The following is an 18,729-nucleotide window of genomic DNA, read 5'->3' on the forward strand; positions in this document are numbered from 1 at the left end:
CATGAAAAAATGCTCACCATCTCTAGCAGTCAGAGAAATGCAAATCAAAACCACCCTAAGATACCATCTCACTCCAGTAAGATTGGCAGCCACTATGAAGTCAAACAACAACAAGTGCTGGCGAGGATGTGGAGAAAAGGGTACACTTATACATTGCTGGTGGGACTGCAAATTGGTGCGGCCAATTTGGAAAGCAGTTTGGAGATTCCTGGGAAAGATGGGAATGGAACCACCATTTGACCCTGCTATTGCCCTTCTCGGACTATTCCCTGAAGACCTTAAAAGAGCATGCTACAGGGATACTGCCACATCGATGTTCATAGCAGCACAATTCACAATAGCTAGACTGTGGAACCAACCCAGATGCCCTTCAATAGATGAATGGATAAAAAAAATGTGGCATCTATACACAATGGAGTACTATGCAGCAATAAGAAATGACAAAATCATAGAATTTGCAGGGAAATGGATGGCACTAGAGCAGATTATGCTTAGTGAAGCTAGCCAATCCCTAAAAAACAAATACCAAATATCTTCTTTGATATAATGAGAGCAACTATGAACAGAGCAGGGAGGAAGAGCAGGAAGAAAAGATTAACATTAAACAGAGACATGAGATGGGAGGGAAAGGGAGAGAAAAGGGAAATTGCATACAAATTTGCTATACAAAATTACATATAAGAGGTTGTGAGGGGAATGGGAAAATAAACAAGGAGAGAAATGAATTACAGTAGATGGGGTAGAGAGAGAAGTTGGGAGGGGAGGGGAGGGGGGATAGTAGGGGATAGGAAAGGTAGCAGAATACAACAATTACTAATAGGGCATTATGTAAAATTGTGGATGTGTAACCGACGTGATTCTGCAATCTGCATTTGGGGTAAAATTGGGGGTTCATAACCCACTTCAATCTAATGTATGAAATATGATATGTCAAGAGCTTTGTAATGTTGTGAACAACCAATAAAAAAAATAAAAATAAAAAGCCAACCATAGAAAATAATGGAAGAATATTAAAATCTAAAGAGAAAAAATTTTGGCTCACACTTCTTTAAGTGAGCCAATAAGGCTCACTTCTGTCTTCTCAAATTGGACCCTAAAATAAGATATTCCAAGCCATAAAAGACCACAATGGTCAGTCAAGATTGCTATAATCCAGCAAAGCTATCTTTCAGATTTGAAGAAGAAATAAAACTGTTCCATGATGATAAGGATAAACTAAAAAAACTCATGATCACTAAACCAGCATTAAAAAAATACTTGAAGATATGCTACACACAGAACTCAAAAATAAATCCCAAAACTCCCAAATTGATGAAGCTTTCTAAAAGAGCAATTAGCTAAGTGAAAATTAAGACCTAATTATTTAATTTGCTTTATTTAAAGCAAACAAACAAAAATGACAGGAAAAAATAAGCATCTACCCATAACACTGAATGTAAATGGCTTCAACCCCCCAATTAAAAGACATAGATTCACAGAATGGATTAAAAAACAAGATCCAACTACATGCAAAGACATCCACCAACTGAAAGTATAAGGATGGAAAAGGATATTCTATAAAAATGGAGTTCAAAATCAAGCAGGAGTAGCTACTCTCATATCTGACAAAGCAGATGTCAACAAAATAATCAGAAGGCACAAAGAGGGCTGCTATATAGTGGTAAAGAGAACAATCCAAAGAGAAGATATAATGACAGTAAATAATTATGCCCCAAATGTTGGTGTACATAATTACACACACACACACAAACACAAACACACAAACACACTCTTCCTGACAATTGATCCCAGATAGACCTGAATACAATAATATCGGGTGATTTCAACACAGCACTTTCACCAAGAGACAGTTCATCTAATAAAGAGACTTCTAATCTAAATAATATTATATATTATATCTAAATAATATTATAAGTCAAATGGATATCCACATAATATTTTGTCCAATGGACATCTACAGAATATTTCACATCAAATTGAATTCACTTTCTTCTCAGCAGCTCATGGAACCTTTTCCAAAATAGACCGTATTCTAGGTCACAATATAAATCTTAGCAAATACAAAAAACTCAATATAATCCCATGCATCTTATTAGACCATAATGGAATGAAATTAGAAATCAACAGCAAGAAAAGCTATAGAAACTACATAAACACATGGAGATTGAACAAAGAATACTTTTTTGATATAGTAGGGATTAAACCCAGGGGCACTTTACAATTGAACTACATCCCAGTCTTTTTATATTATTTTTAAATTTGAGACAGTGTTGTGCTAAGTTGCTTAGAACCTCACCAAGTTGCTAAGGCTGGCCTCAAACTTGAAATCCTCCTGCCTCAGCCTGTCAGGTCACTAGGATTACAGGCACCCCATGAACAATACTCTCTTAAATGAGGAATGGATCATAGAAGAAATAAGAAATCAAGAAATTCTTAGAAACAAATGAGAACAGATACAACATATCAAAATCTCTGGTACAGTACAAAGATAGTTCTAAAAGGAAAGTTTATAGCATTGAATGCATACATTAGACAAGAAAAACTACTGGTATGACTACACATGTACACCAGAGGAATGAGAAGTTGTGCTCCATTTGTGTACAATATGTCAAAATGCAGATGCCAGTCTATTGTCCTATATAACTAATTAGAATTTTTTTAAACCAACAAAAAGATCCCAAATAAACAATTTTATGGTACCTCTCAAACCTCTAGAAAAGGAAGAACAAAGTAATTTCAAAATCAGTAGAAGACAGGAAGTAAGATTAGATCCAAAATTAATGAAATTGAGAATAAAAAAAAGGGCCAATATGAAAAACAGTTGGTTCATTGCAAAAACAAACAAGATTGATGAACCCTTAGCCAAACTAACCAAAAGAAATACCCAAATCAAAAAAATTACAGATGAACAAGGTGATATCACCTTAGACACTTCTAAAATACAGAGGATCATTAGAACGTATTTTGAAAATTTGTACTTCAAAAAAATTGAAAAGTTTAGAAGATATTGACAAATTTCTATGCATATAAAAAACAGATCAAATTGAAGATGTAGAAAACCTAAATGGACCAATATCAAGCAATGATATTGAGGCAGTGATTAAAAGCCTTCTCCAAAAAAGACCAAGAACCATATAGATTCTCAGTCAAGTTCTAGCAGATCTTTAAAGAAAAACTAACACCAAACTTACTCAAATTATTCCATGAAATAGAAAGGGAGAGAACACTGCCAAATTCATTGTATGGAGTCAGTATCACCCTAATACCAAAATCAGACAAAGCCAGGCGCAGTGGCACACACCTGTAATCCCAGCAGCTAGGGAGGCTAAGGCAGGAAGATCATGAGTTCAAAGCCAGGTTCAGCAACAGCGAGGCATATTAAGCAACTCAGTGAGGCCCTGTCTCTAAATAAAATACATCAAAGGGCCAGGGATGTGGCTCAGTGGTGAGCGCCCCTGAGTTCAACCCATGGTACAACCCCCCCACCAAAAACAAAAAAAAAACAAAAACAAAAAACAGACACATCAAGGAAAGAAAACTACAGACCAATATCCCTGATGAACATAGATGCAAAAATACTCAATAAAATCTTAGCAAATCACATTAAAAAAACACATCAAGGAGACAGTTCACCATGACCAAATGGGCGTCACCCTAGGGTTGTGAGGTTGGTTCAAAATACACAGATCAATAAATGTAATGCACATAAATGTGAATAAAAACAAGAATCATATGATCATATCAATAGATGCAGAAAAGGCCTTTGACAAAATCTGTCACCAATTCAGGTTTAAAATGCTGGAGAATCTAGGGACAGAATGAACTTCAACATTATAAAGGCTATATATGACAAACCCAAGCCAACATCGTACTGACTGGACAAAAACTAAACGCATTTCCTCTACAGTCAGGAACAAGACAAGATTTCCACTCTCACCACTCTTATTTGATGTAGTTCTTAAAACTCTAGCCAGAGTCAAGAGAAGGAAATTAAAGGGATGAAAATAGGATAAAAATAATTCAAACTGTTTGCTGATGACATGACCCTATATATAAAATACCCCCAAAATCTCACCAGAATGCTTTTAGAGCTGATAAATTCAATAGAGTAGGAGGAAACAAGATCAACATTCGTAAATCAACAGTTTTTCTATACTCCAACAATGAATCTACTGAGAAAGAAATCAAGAAAGGCATCTTGTCCACAATATCTTCAAATAAAATAAAACACTCAGACCTCCACAATGAAAACTATAGAGCACCAAAGGAAAAGAAATTGAAGAAGGCCTTAGAAGATAGAAAGACCTCCCATGTTCTTAGATAGGCAGAATTAATATTGTCAAAAGGGCATATTACCAAAACCATTATACAGATTCAGTGAAATCCCCATCAAAATATCAATGATGTTCTTCACAGTCCTAGAAAAAAAAACAGTCCTAAAATTCATCTGGAAGAATAAAATACCCAATAGCCAAAGCCATTCTGAGCAAGATCAGATCTTGGCGGGAGACATCACCAAGATCTGATCTCAAATTATAGTACAAAGCTATAATGACCAAAACAGCATGGTGTTAGCATCAAAATAGATATAAAGACCATGGAATAGAATAGAAGGCACAGAGACAAACCCACATACTTAGAGTCATCTGATATTTGACAAAGGTGCCAAAAATACATGTTGGAGAAGAGATAGCCTTTCAAACAAATGGTGCTGGGAAAACTGAATGTCCATATACAGAAAAATGAAATTGGATCCTGATCTCTCACCCTGCACAAAAATCAAATCAAAGTGACTCAAAGACCTAGGAATTAGACCAGAGAATCAACCGCTAGAAGAAAACACAGGGTCAGCACCATCAAATTGGTGCAGGCACCGCACCGCCTTCCTTAATAAGACCCCTAAAGCTCAAGAAATAAAACCAAGAATCAATAAGTGGGACAGCATTCAATTAAAAAGCTCTTCATAGCAAAGGAAACAATAATATGTGAAGTCTACAGAAGCGGGCAAAATCTTTGCCAGTTACTCCTCTGATAAGGGATTAATATCCAGAATATGTAAAGAACTCAAAAAACTTGGCACAAATAAATAATGCAATCAGTAAATGGGGAAAAAAACATGAACAGACATTTCTCCAAAGAAGAAATACAAATGAAGAAATACAAATGGCCAACAAATACTTGAAAAAATATTTAACATTCCTTGTAAACAGGGAAATGCAAATCAAAACTACATTGAGATTTCATCTCCCTCCAGTTGGAATGGCAACCATCAAGACTATAAATGCTGGAGAGAATGTGGAAGTAAAGGTGACTCATACGTTGTTGGTGGAACTACAAATTAGCACCACCACTTTGGAAAACAGTATGGAGATTCCTCAAAAGACTAGGAATGGAACCCCATATGGCCCAGCTGTCCTCCTCCTTGGTATTTATCCAAAAGAACTAAAATCAGCATGCAATAGTGTTCAGGCACATCAGTGTTTGTATCAGCACAATTCACAATAGCCAATTTATGAAACCCAGGTGCCTGTCAACAGATGAGTGAATTAAGAAAATAAATAAATACACAGTGGAGTTTAACTGGGCCATAAAGGAGAATAATAAAATGATGGGAGCAGAGAACATCGTGCTGAGTGAAATAAGCCAGACTCCTTGAATTCGACCACATTATGCCATGTACGTGTTTGAATATTCCAGAATGAATTCCACCTTTATGTATACCAATAAAACACCAATTTAAAAAAAAACACACAATTAATAGGAGGAAGACCAGTAGAGTGGAGGAAGGGAAATGAGGGGGCGGGAATAGGAAGTACTGGGGACTGAAGGGGAGCAAATTATATTCCATGCATGTGTGATTATGCCTAATTATAAGGAATTAATAAAAAACTTAAATTTTAATATTTGAAAGAGTAAGAGAATGTCTTTTTAAAGGCAACTTAATTTTTGAATTATAAAATATTTAATATGCCTATATACTTATCACAGAAAATAACAAAATAAGCATGCATGCATTTATTACCTAAACTTAACTTCTTTTTATAGTTTGCTGTATCCACCTCAGGTAGCCTTCTGTTCTTCAAAGGAGTAAATTTCAACAATACAGTCAAAACTTGCCCCCGTTCCTTCCCTACCCTCCAGCCTTAGGGGGAACACCACTAAATTGAGGGACAGGTGCCTTTGCACGATTTTACCTTTGCTATTTCTTAAAGGTGTGTTTCTATAGCCGAATTCTTACTTTTTCTTCATCTGAGAATGCCTGTATTCTTCCATAATTACTGAAGGATATTTTTTGGTGGATATGGAATTTGCTGTGGTCAGTTCTTTTCTTTCAACATTTGGAAGTGTTTTGCCATTTCTGTCTGTTCCCTGGGGTTCTCCGAAGAGAATTCCATTCAAATTGGTGTTTGTCAGCTGGGCGGTGGGTGCACACCTGTACTCCCCAGCACTTGGGAGGGCAAGGCTGGAGGATCACCTGAGCCCACAAGTTCAAGACGAGCCTGGACAGCATTGCAAGACCCTGTCTCAAAGAGCAAACAAACGAGTACAAATTCATGTCTCTCTCTAAGTATCACATCACCTCCCCCTTGGTTGTCAGGGTTTTCCTTGTCTTCAGTTCTCACCCATTTAATTGTGCTGCATCTCAATAGGATTTCCTTGGTTTGTCCTCTTTGAGGCGTTGCTCCGCTTCTTCAATCTGTAGATTTCCATATTTCACCAAATTGGGGGACTTTTCAGTCATTATTCCTTTGAGCACTTTCCAATCCTATTTTGCCCCCTTTCCTCTGTAGCTCCCTCGATGCAAAGTGAGCTCCCCTTTCATCTGGCAGATCCCTGACCCTCACTCCAATTCTTTTCCAGTTCATTTTCTCTCTATTGTTCAGATCAGGCAAATCCCACTGATCTGTCCTGGTGGATCCTGTCCTTTGTCATCACCAGGCTATCTAGCCCGTTCAGAGAGTTTACTTAGATCATCTTTAGTCCTCTCCTTTCCGTTTGGTTTTTGATTGTAACTTCCGTTTCTTTGCTGAGATTCTCCCTTTTTTCTGTTTGTTTCTAGCACTGTTACGATGACTGCTTGAACATCTCATCTGATAATTCAGCCTGGTTCGTCTCCGGTTGGTCTCTCTGGGTTGTCTTCTTTCATTCAATTTGAGATCTCCCTTATTCTTGGCATGACTAGTGATTTTTGTACTGGATCCTAGAATTGTTGATATTGTGAGACTTCATAGATATCGTGAGCTCCTTTTGCAGGCAGCAGTACCCCTGTTGAGGTGTAGCACAAGGCCAGATGAGTGTGTGTGTGTGTGTGTGTGTCTGTGTGACTTCCTACTGGGCCCAGGGGCACCACCCAGGCTACTTGGCCTGTATGTGGTCTCACTGCAGATGGGTGGGGTGAAGTCCAGCTCTCTCTCAGAGCCCACTTACACCTTACCAGTAACTGGGGTAGCAGTGGGTCTGTTATCCTGCCTGCCTTCCCTTATTCTTCTGCCCCACTGACACCGGGTGGGAGAGACGCAGCTCCCCACCAGGCCTTGCTGGCATGGGGAAGAAGCGGAGCGTCAGTTGTTTGGACTCACACCATCTGTTTCTCTCTCGTGGCTCCCAGGTGTGATGGAGGTTCAGCTGGGGAATGGGGAATGCTGCTGAGCCCCTACTCATAACAGTTTCTGGTGAACCATCCTGGAGGCTATGGAAGGAGCATTTTTACGCAAATTAACACTAAGGCTCATCTCCTAGGTGGAGCTGTTAAAATATTTCAGACTTTGCCTCCTTCAGAAATAAATTTCTAATTCCTTATGTTCAAGTTCCTTGATGGGATCTGCACACCGATTCAGTAATGGACTTCCAGTCAGATGACATGGAGCCCCAATTACCTCAAGATTGAGAGATCAAGTAAATGGGGAATTTGAAACAGCCCCCCTTTGAAATGAAAAGCTCCAAATTGTTCTAACTTCTGAACTGCCTCCCACTGAGAAATCTTCCTCATGCTGAAGACAAACACCAAGGAAATTAAAACTGACATATTTTCTGATTAGCACAGCCTAACTAAATCTACGTATGTATATCACTAGCCTTTTGTATCTATAAACTAGCCGTGCTTCTGCGGGACCAGGAATCAAGCCGCTTCTTCCTAGTTTGATCAAATTGCATAAAATTCCTTTTTCTACCATTTGCCCATTTCTTATGTGTATGGACAGATGAATCCAGCAAGCCCAGGATCCAAGTAGTGTCTCTGGGCAAGTTTTAGTAACAGTACCACCAGATAATTCTTGTTGCTGCCAGCTGAGATTGAAGGCTCAACATGGCCCTGGCACTACCTTGTACACTCAGCCCCTGTTTCACTTGGTGAGGTTGTAGAAGACCAGCTCCCTGATTGTAATGCCAGATTCGTGGGTAGACCTCCAGGAGCCGAATCTGATGCAATCACACAAGAGTCTTTATTGCAAGCTCGAGCCTGGACTCACCACTGTTTCTAACGCAGCAGTCCCAGGGAGTGAGTCCTGACCCTTAGTTCAGTGAGGATTCATAGGTTTTTTGGGGGGATACTCTCAGCATCAGAACATCACACAGCAAACCATTTCACATGGTGGGAAAATCAAACAACTCTTAACATTGATTAGCACATTCACTGGTGGGGAACAAGTTGGGTAAGGGTGATTGGTTAGTACAAGAGGTGGATACATTTGAACTGATTGGTTAAACTTGCAGGGTTACCTAATCATCTTATCAATCACTGAAACTACTGGGAGGGTCACCTGGCATTTCAGATATTTTCCCTGTCTCATGCTGATGGGGGGTTGCTAGGGGGTTGCTATGGGTCCTCACCTAGAGTAACTGAGTCAGGGACACCTGGCGCCACAGATCTCTCCTGTTATTTACAGACAAACAACTCAGCAGGGTAGGTATGTGCCTAGGAGGCTCTGTGGGTCTTTCTAAGGACAGGGGTCATGTCCCCTCCCTCTGGACAAGCCTTGAGGGTAGAAGCTGGTTTCCCAAAAATGGAGTCATATCAGTTTCTCGTGATCACCCGGGAGGGAATCAGTATACCACCTACTTCTCAGTGGGCCATTGGTTTCTGCCCAGCCACACTGTCAGCTTCTGTGGAGCAGGCAGTAGAATGAAAGTTCTCTGTTGAAGAGGATATTCCTGAAGGCTTTCTGTAATCAGGCCACCCTTTCCCTAGTTGCTGACTGGAGAAAGGTTATTTGAAGCTGTTTTTATCTGTGCCTGTTGGTGGTTTCAGATAGAGGCTTCCACAGTGGCCTGTTGGAGAGGCACGGAAAGCAGCAAAGAATTCCAAAGAGCTCTGGGTGTCCTTCATCAAGCCCAGAGGCAATCCAGCTGGTCTCTCAAAGTCCTCCTGTGCTTATCTGTTCTGTTGGGTACAAGATTTTTTTTTTTTTTTTAGCAAGAGCATCTGGGAGGAATGGGGATACTCTTGACCAGAACCCCCTTTGTATGTAGCTTTTTATTCCGATTTTGGAAAATACTCTCTGGGCACAGGGTAGGGAGATACTATTGAAGACAAAGCACAACATAGTTCCACCAAGGAAACAATTATATTTTTCAAGATTTTATTCTCTGATTCCAAGTGTTCTTAAAATATCCTGCTACCATTATTTGTGAAAATGCATGATGATATTTCTATTTTTGAAGTGTTCTGTTGCAGTACTATTTGATATGATTAATACAAGCTCATTACTATTGAATCTCTAATGCAACTTAGAGCTTAGTATAAAATGACTCTCTCCATGCTCCTTCCAGTGAACTGTATGATTTTTTAAATGAGATTTTGACCCTCTATGTTATTTGCTCATGCTTTTGCTTTTAACCATGTTAGTTCATTTTGTTTATCTTTTATTACTGAATTTTGGTTTTTATTCCCACTGAGTTTTTATCTTTTGATAGGAAAATTGACCCAACTTCATTTACTGTTATGTTTGGCATGTTGGAATTGTCCTCTGTTACCAAGCTTCATTCTCTCTAATGGGATTTTGGGCAAGGGATTTGGGGTTTCATCCTCCCACCTTCCCCAAATCCCTCCTTTACTGTAATTTTGCACTGTAGTTGAGAATCATCATAGCACCTGGAACCTGAACAGCTTCCTTCCACAGAAAACTAAATGACTAAAGAATCCACTTTGATTTTTATAATCCCTGTGCTCCCCACTGTGGCCTCGTCATCTGGGAAATCAGGTTCCAAGAAAATGACTCTGCCTCGTTATAAAAGGAGTCCAGGAGAGAGTTGCTTTTACCCTGCTTCAGCATGACAGTTGTGAGTCTTTACTTACGTGTCTCTAATTATCTTTTCTTGCAGATAACAATTTTAACTTTTCAGACCCAGAACTTACTAGTGGACTTTTAAAATATGGACTTAATATTATAGTCAGCAAAAGTTTGGGCTACCAGAGAGATGTGCCGGATAGCAGAAATGCCATGTATGTTCCTTCTCCATTTTTTTTTAATACTAATTAACCAGATTTTAATTCCAGCATAATAGAAGTCTAGTAGTGCAGATTCTTATTTTTAGGATGAGGAGCTAGACAGTGTCAAGATCCTATTTCAAGAGTCCAAAGTGTATGGAGTATGGTCCCCATTGGCACAGCATGCATTCTAGAGGTTTCTGAACATTAAGATGCTCATGGTTCTTTTTATTCAGTCACCAGTAAGGGCTTCTGGCCAAAGGTGTGTTCATCCTCAATATAAAATTGGTGGTAACATCCATATAAAATTTAACTTCTAGCCATTTTTAAATGTAGAATTCAGTAGTATCAACAACTTTTCCATCATTCCAAACTGAAACTCCACATTGTAGCATCTATACATTAACACCTCTTTCATATCATTTAGATTCTAATGGTTTCCAGCAAAGGGGTCTGATATTCTCCTTTAATCAAAAGAAGAGTCCCTGAGTTAAGGAATACAGACTTCTACCAGTAACACAGAGATAAACTCCAAGTCCCAGGAAACAGGGGAATGGGGGGCCACGTTGTCTTGTTGTGACCTGTATGCACCACAGATGTTTGAAACCACATATAAATGGCCCTGGTGATATGACATACCCAAGAGATATAGCCTTTGCACAGAAGACATAGCCTATCTGGGTCATCATAAGCCATAGAACATGGTCTGAATTTAGAGGACAATTTTTTAAATCAACTGAATATTTAACTATCCACAAAGGATGGTCAATACTTTTGAATGCCATTGAGTTATGATTTTCTCCCCATAATTTCTTTATGGGGAGATGGGAACTTGGTTGATTCCACATCTTGATCGTGAACTTGGGAGTGCAGCTGTCTTCTCAATATACTGACTTCCTACTCTTTGGATATATCTCCCAAAGTGGGATAGCCACTCATCTGAAATAGTACAAATGTCTTTGCTACCCTTCTACTACCACTTATTATTTATTAAGAAAAAGCTGAAAGTTTAGAGAGATTTGTCTAAAAGAGAAGTAAACTTGGCAGATTTGGTATTTAAAATGTTAACCTATTTAGTAGGAAATTCAGTTCTAACAAAGAACCCCACTCTGTTGGAGAAGAAACCCTTTAACACTAGGAATGACTACCCTACCCAAAGTCGAAGCTAATTTCCAGCCCTTATTGTAGTAACCACATTATTATTCCATTAAATAGAACTTGTATTTCAGTTTTGCCTTTTAAAAATTTAATCTAAATTTTTTACATTGAAAATTAAAATTGCATACATCTATGATGCTTTGAAATATGCACACACACATATTGTGGAAAGGCTAAATCAAGCTATTTGACACAGGTACTATCTCATACACTTTTTTTTTTAATGGGTAAACAAACACTTCAATTCTACTCTTTTAGCAGTTTTCAGGTCCACATTACATTAACTGTAGTCACCATACTATTCAAAAGCTCTCTTGAACTTATTCTTCCTGACAATTTGTAAACTTGACCAACATTTTCCCACCTCCCTCCTTTACCCCTCCCCAGCCTCCCCCTCACTCTCTGCCCCTGTAAGTTCAATCGTGTCACACAGGAGTGAGGTCATGTGGCATCTGTCTTTCTGTTCCTGGCTTCTTTTCACTTAACATAAGGTCCTCGACCAGGTTTCCTTCTTCACTGGAGCTGAATAGGATTCTGCTGCAGGCATATGCCACATTTTCGCCATTCCTTCATCGATGGGCACTTGGTTGATTCCACATCTTGATGGTGAACTTGGGAGTGCAGCTGTCTTCTCAGTACACTGACTTCCTTGGATATATCTCCCAAAGTGGGATAGCCAGGTCCTGCTGTTCTCCACAGTGACCGTGCCCTCTCCCAAGGGTGGGCAAGTTTCTCTCTCTCCAAATCTTGTCAGACTTGTTAACGTTCATCTTTCTGATAACGACCATTTTAACATATATGAGGTGATTTCTCACTGTACTTTTATTGTGGGGGGTGGATACCGGGGACTGAACTCAGGGACACTTGACCACTAAGCCACATCCCCAGCCCTATTTTGTATTTTATTTAGAGACAGGGTCTCACTGAGTTGCTTACCACCTGGCTTTTGCTGAGGCTGGTTTTGAATTTTCGATCCTTTTGCGTCAGCCTCCCTGGGATTACAGGTGTGTGTGCCACCACACCCGGCCTCACTGTACTTTTAATTTGATTTTCCCTGACAATTAGAGATGTTGAGCATTTTTTATATGCCCATTGACATTTGTTTGCCCTCTTTTAAAAATGTCCATTCAGATTTTTTGTCAGTTATTTAATTATATCACTTGTTTTCTTATTGAGTTGTTTGAGCTCCTTGCATGATTTGGATTTTAATTCCTTACCGGACATGTGATTTGAAAATATTTTCTCCTAACCTGTAGGTCATCTCTCCACCCTGTTGATTAATTTCTTTGCTGTACAGAAGATTTTTTAGTCTGATACCACCCCATCTGTTTATTTTTGTTTTTGTTGCTGTTCTTGCAGGGTCGTAGCTAAAGAAAAGCCCATGCCAATGTTGTCTCCTAGTCATTTTGTAGTTTAGGTCTTATGTTTAAGTGTTTGATCATTTTGAGTTATTTTTGTGTATGGTTTGAGATAAGGGTCTAATTCCATTCATGTGTGGATATCAGATTTCCCAGTACGAATTATTATTCGAGAGACTACTTCCTCTGACACATTCTTGGCATCTTTCTTGAAAGTTCATTGAGCATAAATGCATTGATTTACTTTGGTATCTCTCTTCTGGTCCATTGGCCTGTGTGTCTGTTTTCATGACCCTGTGGTGCTATTTTGATTATTTTGGCTTCATAGCAGATTTGGAAATCAGGTGATGTGATGTCTTGACTTTATTCCTTAAACTCAAGATTGTTTTGGCTGTTTGAGATCTTTTGTGTTTGCACATAACATTTACAATTTTTTTTTCTGTTTCTGTGAAAAATGTCTCTGAAATACTTAAAGAAATTGTGTTAACTCTATAGTCATTTCAGTAGCATAGATGATGATACTTCTAAGCCATGAACATGGGGTATCTTTTCATTTGTGTCTTCAATTTCTTTTATAAATGTCTTGTAATTTTCAATGCATAGATTTTTCATGTCCTTGGTTAAATTTTTTCCTTGGTGGTTGTTTTTTGTTTGTGTCCGTTGTAAATAGAACTGTTTTCTTAATTTCTTTTTTGAATGGTTCATCGTCAGTGTATAGAGAAGCGACTTGATTTCTGTATGTTGGTTTTATATCCTACAACTTTACTGAATTTATTAGTTCTAACAATTTTTTGGTGGAGTATTTAGAATTTTCTACATATAAGATCATACTGTCTACAAACAGAAACCATGTAATTTCTTCCTTTCTGCTTCTAATACCTTTTGTTAATTTATCTTGTATTGTTATTATTATTATGTTCAATAAAAGTAACAGGAATGGGCATCCTTATCTTGTTCCGGATCTTAGAGAAAAAGCTCTCAACTTCTTGCTGTCGGGTAGGACGTGTGCTGAGGGCTTGTGGAGGATGGATGTACATGCTTTCCACATATCTAACCTGCTGAGAGGCTCTTTAGTCAGAAAGGGATGTAGGATTCTGTCCAGTGCAGCTTCTGCCCCTCTCAGATGATCACATCACCTTTGTCCCTCATTCTGTAGATAGGTATTTCACACTTATGAATTTGTATATGTTTGACCGTCTTTGTTTCCCAGAAATAAATTCCACTTGAGCGTGGCAAGTGGGCCATTGAATTTGTTTTGTTAGTATTTTATTGATGATCTTTACAAACTTTTGCAACTGTGTTCATCTGGAATATTAGCCAATAATTTTCTTTTATTGTAGTGTCCTTGTCTGGCTTTGATATCAGGGTAATGCTGGCCTTTTAAAATTAGTTTGGAAGTGTTCCCTCCTTTTCTTTCTTTCTTTCTTTTTTTTTAAGAATTTGAGAAAGGTCATGCTCTTCAAATGTTTGGTAGAACATAAAACATTTGAGTATTAAGCCATCTGGTCCTGGGATTTTCTTCAACTGCAGAATTTTATTACTGATTCAATGTCCTCGTTATTGGTCTATTCAGATTTTCTTTCTTCTTGACTTAATCTTGGTAGCTTGTCTGTGTCTTGGAATTCACCCATTTCTTTTAGACTATCTAATTTGTTGACTGTAGTGTTCATGGTAGTTTCATGATTCTTTTTGTACTGTGTTGTCAACTTGAAGGTCTCCTTTTTGTTTCTTGATTCCACTTATTCGAGTCTACTCTGTCTTTTTATTAGTGTACCTAAAAATTTGTCAATTTTGTTTTTTTTTTTTCAAAAAAAAAACAGCTCATGGGCTGAGGATGTGGCTCTGTGGTATAGCGCTTGCCTAGCATGCATGGGGCCCTGGATTCCATCCCCAGCACCACAAAAACAACAAAACACCTCTTTGTTTTGTTCATCTTTTCTATTCTCTCCCAATCTCTATTTGAAGTATGCATGCTCTGGTCTTTATCATTTCCTTCCTTTTACTAATTGAACTTCATTTTCTCTTCTTTTCTTAGATTCTTGGGATTTAACATGACACTGTTCATTCAGAATCTTTCTTCCTTTTCATTATTAGGTAATAATCACTTTGTGCACGTGTGTGTACATATATATATATATATATGCTTGCGTTAACATTTATGGAGGAAAGACTTCGGGAATTGCTCATCCCTGGGGTCATTCTTCTTCACTGTGAGAAGTATTCACATAGGGGTGCACTACGATTTGCTTATTGCTCTACTTTCCTGTTGATAAGCCATTGGATTGTTGCCAGTTTTCGTCTGTTAGAAACAATGCTGGTTTGAACATTCTTAGACAAGTTTGGTGTAGCGAGATGATTTTTTTCCTCTTGGATAAGTACTTGGAAATGCAAAGGCTGGATCTTATGGTGTGTGCTTGACCTGGTCCCAGCGCAGGCATATCCTGTGCCTTCTCCTCAGAGCACTGGAAGTTCCAGTGTCTGCCTCCCGAGGAATGGTGTTGAGCATCTTTTCATCTGTTCACTTGCCATCTGTGTGTCTCCTTTGTTGAAGTTCAAGTATCTTTGTCCATTTTTAAATTGTGTCATTTGCTTTCTTATTCTTGGGTTTGGGGAGTTCTTTATGGATTCCAGATGGAGGGCCTCTCTCCTCGGCTTGCAGATGGTCATCTTTGGCCTCTGTCTACTCACAGTGTCTCTCCTCCGCATGTGAGTCACTGTATACAAATCTCTGCTCTGTATAAGGACATGGCCACCTTGCACTGGGGCCTACCCACCCAGTGCCCCATCTTACTAATTACTTCCCAGTCAGGCCATATTCTGATGACCTAGGGATGGGGACTTCAACAGGGCTAGGGGCAGGGACTCACTTCAACCATAGGGTCCTGCTGTAAGTACACTGTGTGGATCTCAGTGATAGGCTAACAGCAGATCGGCCCACCAGGATGACCAAACACAGGCTTTGTCCAAATTACTTTACCCTTAATTTATTCAGATCAAAAAAGTTTTCTGGAAAGAAATATCACAGCAAAGTTTGTTGATTAATTTTAGAGAAGCGTGCACACGCGCGCACGCACACACACACACACACACACACACACACACACACACACCAGGCTCTCCTGGAGGTCTGTCACCTGTCCTCATATGATAGGATTCAGGCTCCTTCACCATCATCCCACCGGAGGGACAGAGCTCAGCTTTGCTTAAACTGACACACCCTGGACTGAACATGAGACTGCAGATGCAGTTCACCCTGAACCACCCTGATTCTTGGTAAGAACCTCCCATGAATTCAGCCTAGCTTCACGGCCTCATCCTCTCTCCCTCCCGCCCTCCCGCTTCTTCTTCTCATCACTCAGTAACCCGACTGCAGCTTAGGCCTTTGAGTTCTTCTGCATGCTCCCCAAAGCCACGTCTCCTCAATGCTTCAGCCGAGTGTGGGGAGGACTTGTTGGCTCTTCCTCTCTGCGGGGCCTTTCCTGGCCTCTGTCGTCTCATGGAGTCTCCATCCCCTGAGCTCGTCTCCAGCCACCCTTCAGCAAGCACACCTTGCCCATCTCCACCTGGTCCAGATGAGGCCTCTCTTCCCGTGGTGCCTTCAGGGCTTGACTGTCCTGGAGGCACCATCCAGGGCTCCAGGAGCTTTGCTCCTCACGGCCTCCTTTCCCGATTGTCCCCAGGAAGCATGGACCTCTTCACAAGGTTGCAGGGAGGACGACGATTTTCTATTTGATCCCACTGGCTGCCCCAGTTGATCAGCTCAGGGCTGGCCCCTGAGCCAGGCGGAGCCCGTGACCCCTTGTCCTGTAAAGTTGGATCTTGCTAAAGAAAAGTCTCTTATTTACCCTCGGTGCTGGCCTATGAGCTGGTGCCAAGCACATCTCTCACTCTGTGGAGTTGAACAGGTGGAAACACACCCCACTGCAGAGGAGAATCACAGTCACAGAAGGAACATTGCACAAGCACATCTGTCAGTTACTGAACCTCCCTTTGATGGAGAGTATGTTGCTTTTCCTTATCATTATTAGTCTCAGATGTAAAGACAAGAGTGGAGAGGGAAGGCCTGTCCAGACAGGCTTCTAGCGTTAGTTCTTTGAGGCTCCAGCTGCCTTCCTATGACTGGGTCCCGTACAACGTACCTCCTTAGCTAACTTAAGCTCCACTGGATTTCTGTAATTTACAACCAAAATATTTCAAAATATAACCAAATAGTAATATAACCATCCAAACAAAAATAGTCAATAACGCACATTTACTCGAGTTCTGTTTTCCCCTCATTTGCACAAGATAAAATAAAACCTTTTTGTCAAATACTTAGAAGAAATTCAGTTACACCATAATCTATTGCACTTTTTGCTACACCAGACAACAATGTTGAATGAGTTTTCTTTGAAGATAGTATAAATAAACTTAGTGGGACCCTTTCAACATGCGTATGAGTTCAATGATTCATTTTTACAATTAAAGCTAAAATGAGGATATAATTTGTGCTTATATTTAGAGTAGAACTAAGATCATCAAAACAGTGTCAGAGCAATCATGGGGAAATGATCCCCAAAATTTAGCACGATGTAAGAAGTCAAGGAAAGGTTTGGATCTTAATTTTTGCACTTGGAGATTACTGTCGTCCTATTGTCATAATCATCAATAAAGGAGTAAAGGGTGGTGGTTGGAAATGGGGAAGGGTGTCTGAAGGAGGCCCCAAAGCATTCGAGGCTTTTGGATGAGTCACTTTCTCCCTATTATTTATTCCTGCAGATGTCTGGGGAAACAATACCCAATGAACCTGCCCACTGCCAGCGTCGTCATTTGCTTCTATAATGAGGAGTTTCACGTCTTGTTCCGGACAGTGTCCAGTGTCATATATCTCACCCCATCGCACCTCCTGGAGGAGATTATTTTGGTGGACGACCATAGCGAGTATGGTAAGATGGACATGGGTTGTCTGACCTGCCGTGAAGGTGCAGCCTCCCTCGGGACACTTGAGTGATTCACCCAGCAATGCTCTTGGCGGGTGCCTAGGCAGGCACTGTGCGGGGTGCCATCAGTGCATATGGTGGATCTGGAGGACCTGGCCCCTGTCCTGATGGGCTTCCGCAGAGCCTGCCTGGGAGCACCAGCCTCGTCCTTGGAGATCACTTCAGGATGAAATGGCCTCTAAGCAAATGTCACTCCAAAATATGGGGAGCGATTGAGGCTTCAGTGCAGGGAAAGGACCTGGCCCAAGCCCTTCATGTGGAGCATTTCAATTGGACCAGCTCAGCTAAGTGCTTGTTTTCCATGCGTACTGGTTTTTAAGGACCAAATCTGGTTAAAACCCCTTAGAATCTGAAATGAGGTGTCTGCTTACAACTGAGAACAAACCGTCGGTGAGCCAGGCATGCTGAAGCAACACTGCCAACATGAAACAGGCTAGGCGGGAAGTCCACCCGCCCCACTGAGTCTGACCTGCTATGGTGCTCTCCGTCCCCTTCATAAGAAACTAGAGGGGTCACTGCTGAGGGCCAAGACCTGGGGGTGCTGCCAGACCAGACACCTTTACTCCTCCTCAACCTGGGCTTTGGACCCCAGTAGAACCTCAAACACAGGGCCCAGGGCCTGGGTCCCGATGGAGCTCAGGACTGATACACCCTGCCTTGACTTCACAATGGCTGCGTCACAGATAGTTGGGCAGTGTGCTGAACTAAAGCCTGTCTGATTCCCATGGACGCTGCCAATGGATACCCTCCACCTTTCGTACCACCCTGTCCAACCAACAACATGACTATCTTCTGAAATGTCCAAGTC

At 40.4% G+C, this 18,729-nt stretch overlaps 1 protein-coding gene across 1 annotated transcript in view; it reads left to right on the forward strand.

Moving 5' to 3' along the window:
* The window catches only part of GALNTL5 (polypeptide N-acetylgalactosaminyltransferase like 5), a gene marked incomplete at both ends in the record, with an annotated part of 40,525 nt that overhangs the window by 10,532 nt on the left and 11,264 nt on the right, over positions 1-18,729 (forward strand). The window contains 2 exons of the mRNA XM_081283347.1: positions 10,321-10,441; positions 17,701-17,867. Coding sequence (XP_081139473.1) covers positions 10,321-10,441; positions 17,701-17,867 — 288 coding nt within the window. The remainder of the gene's footprint in view (positions 1-10,320; positions 10,442-17,700; positions 17,868-18,729) is intronic.

Source organism: Spermophilus citellus, assembly GCF_964194105.1.
Source record: "Spermophilus citellus genome assembly, chromosome: 3".
In the NCBI taxonomy this organism is placed as follows: Eukaryota; Metazoa; Chordata; class Mammalia; order Rodentia; family Sciuridae; genus Spermophilus; species Spermophilus citellus.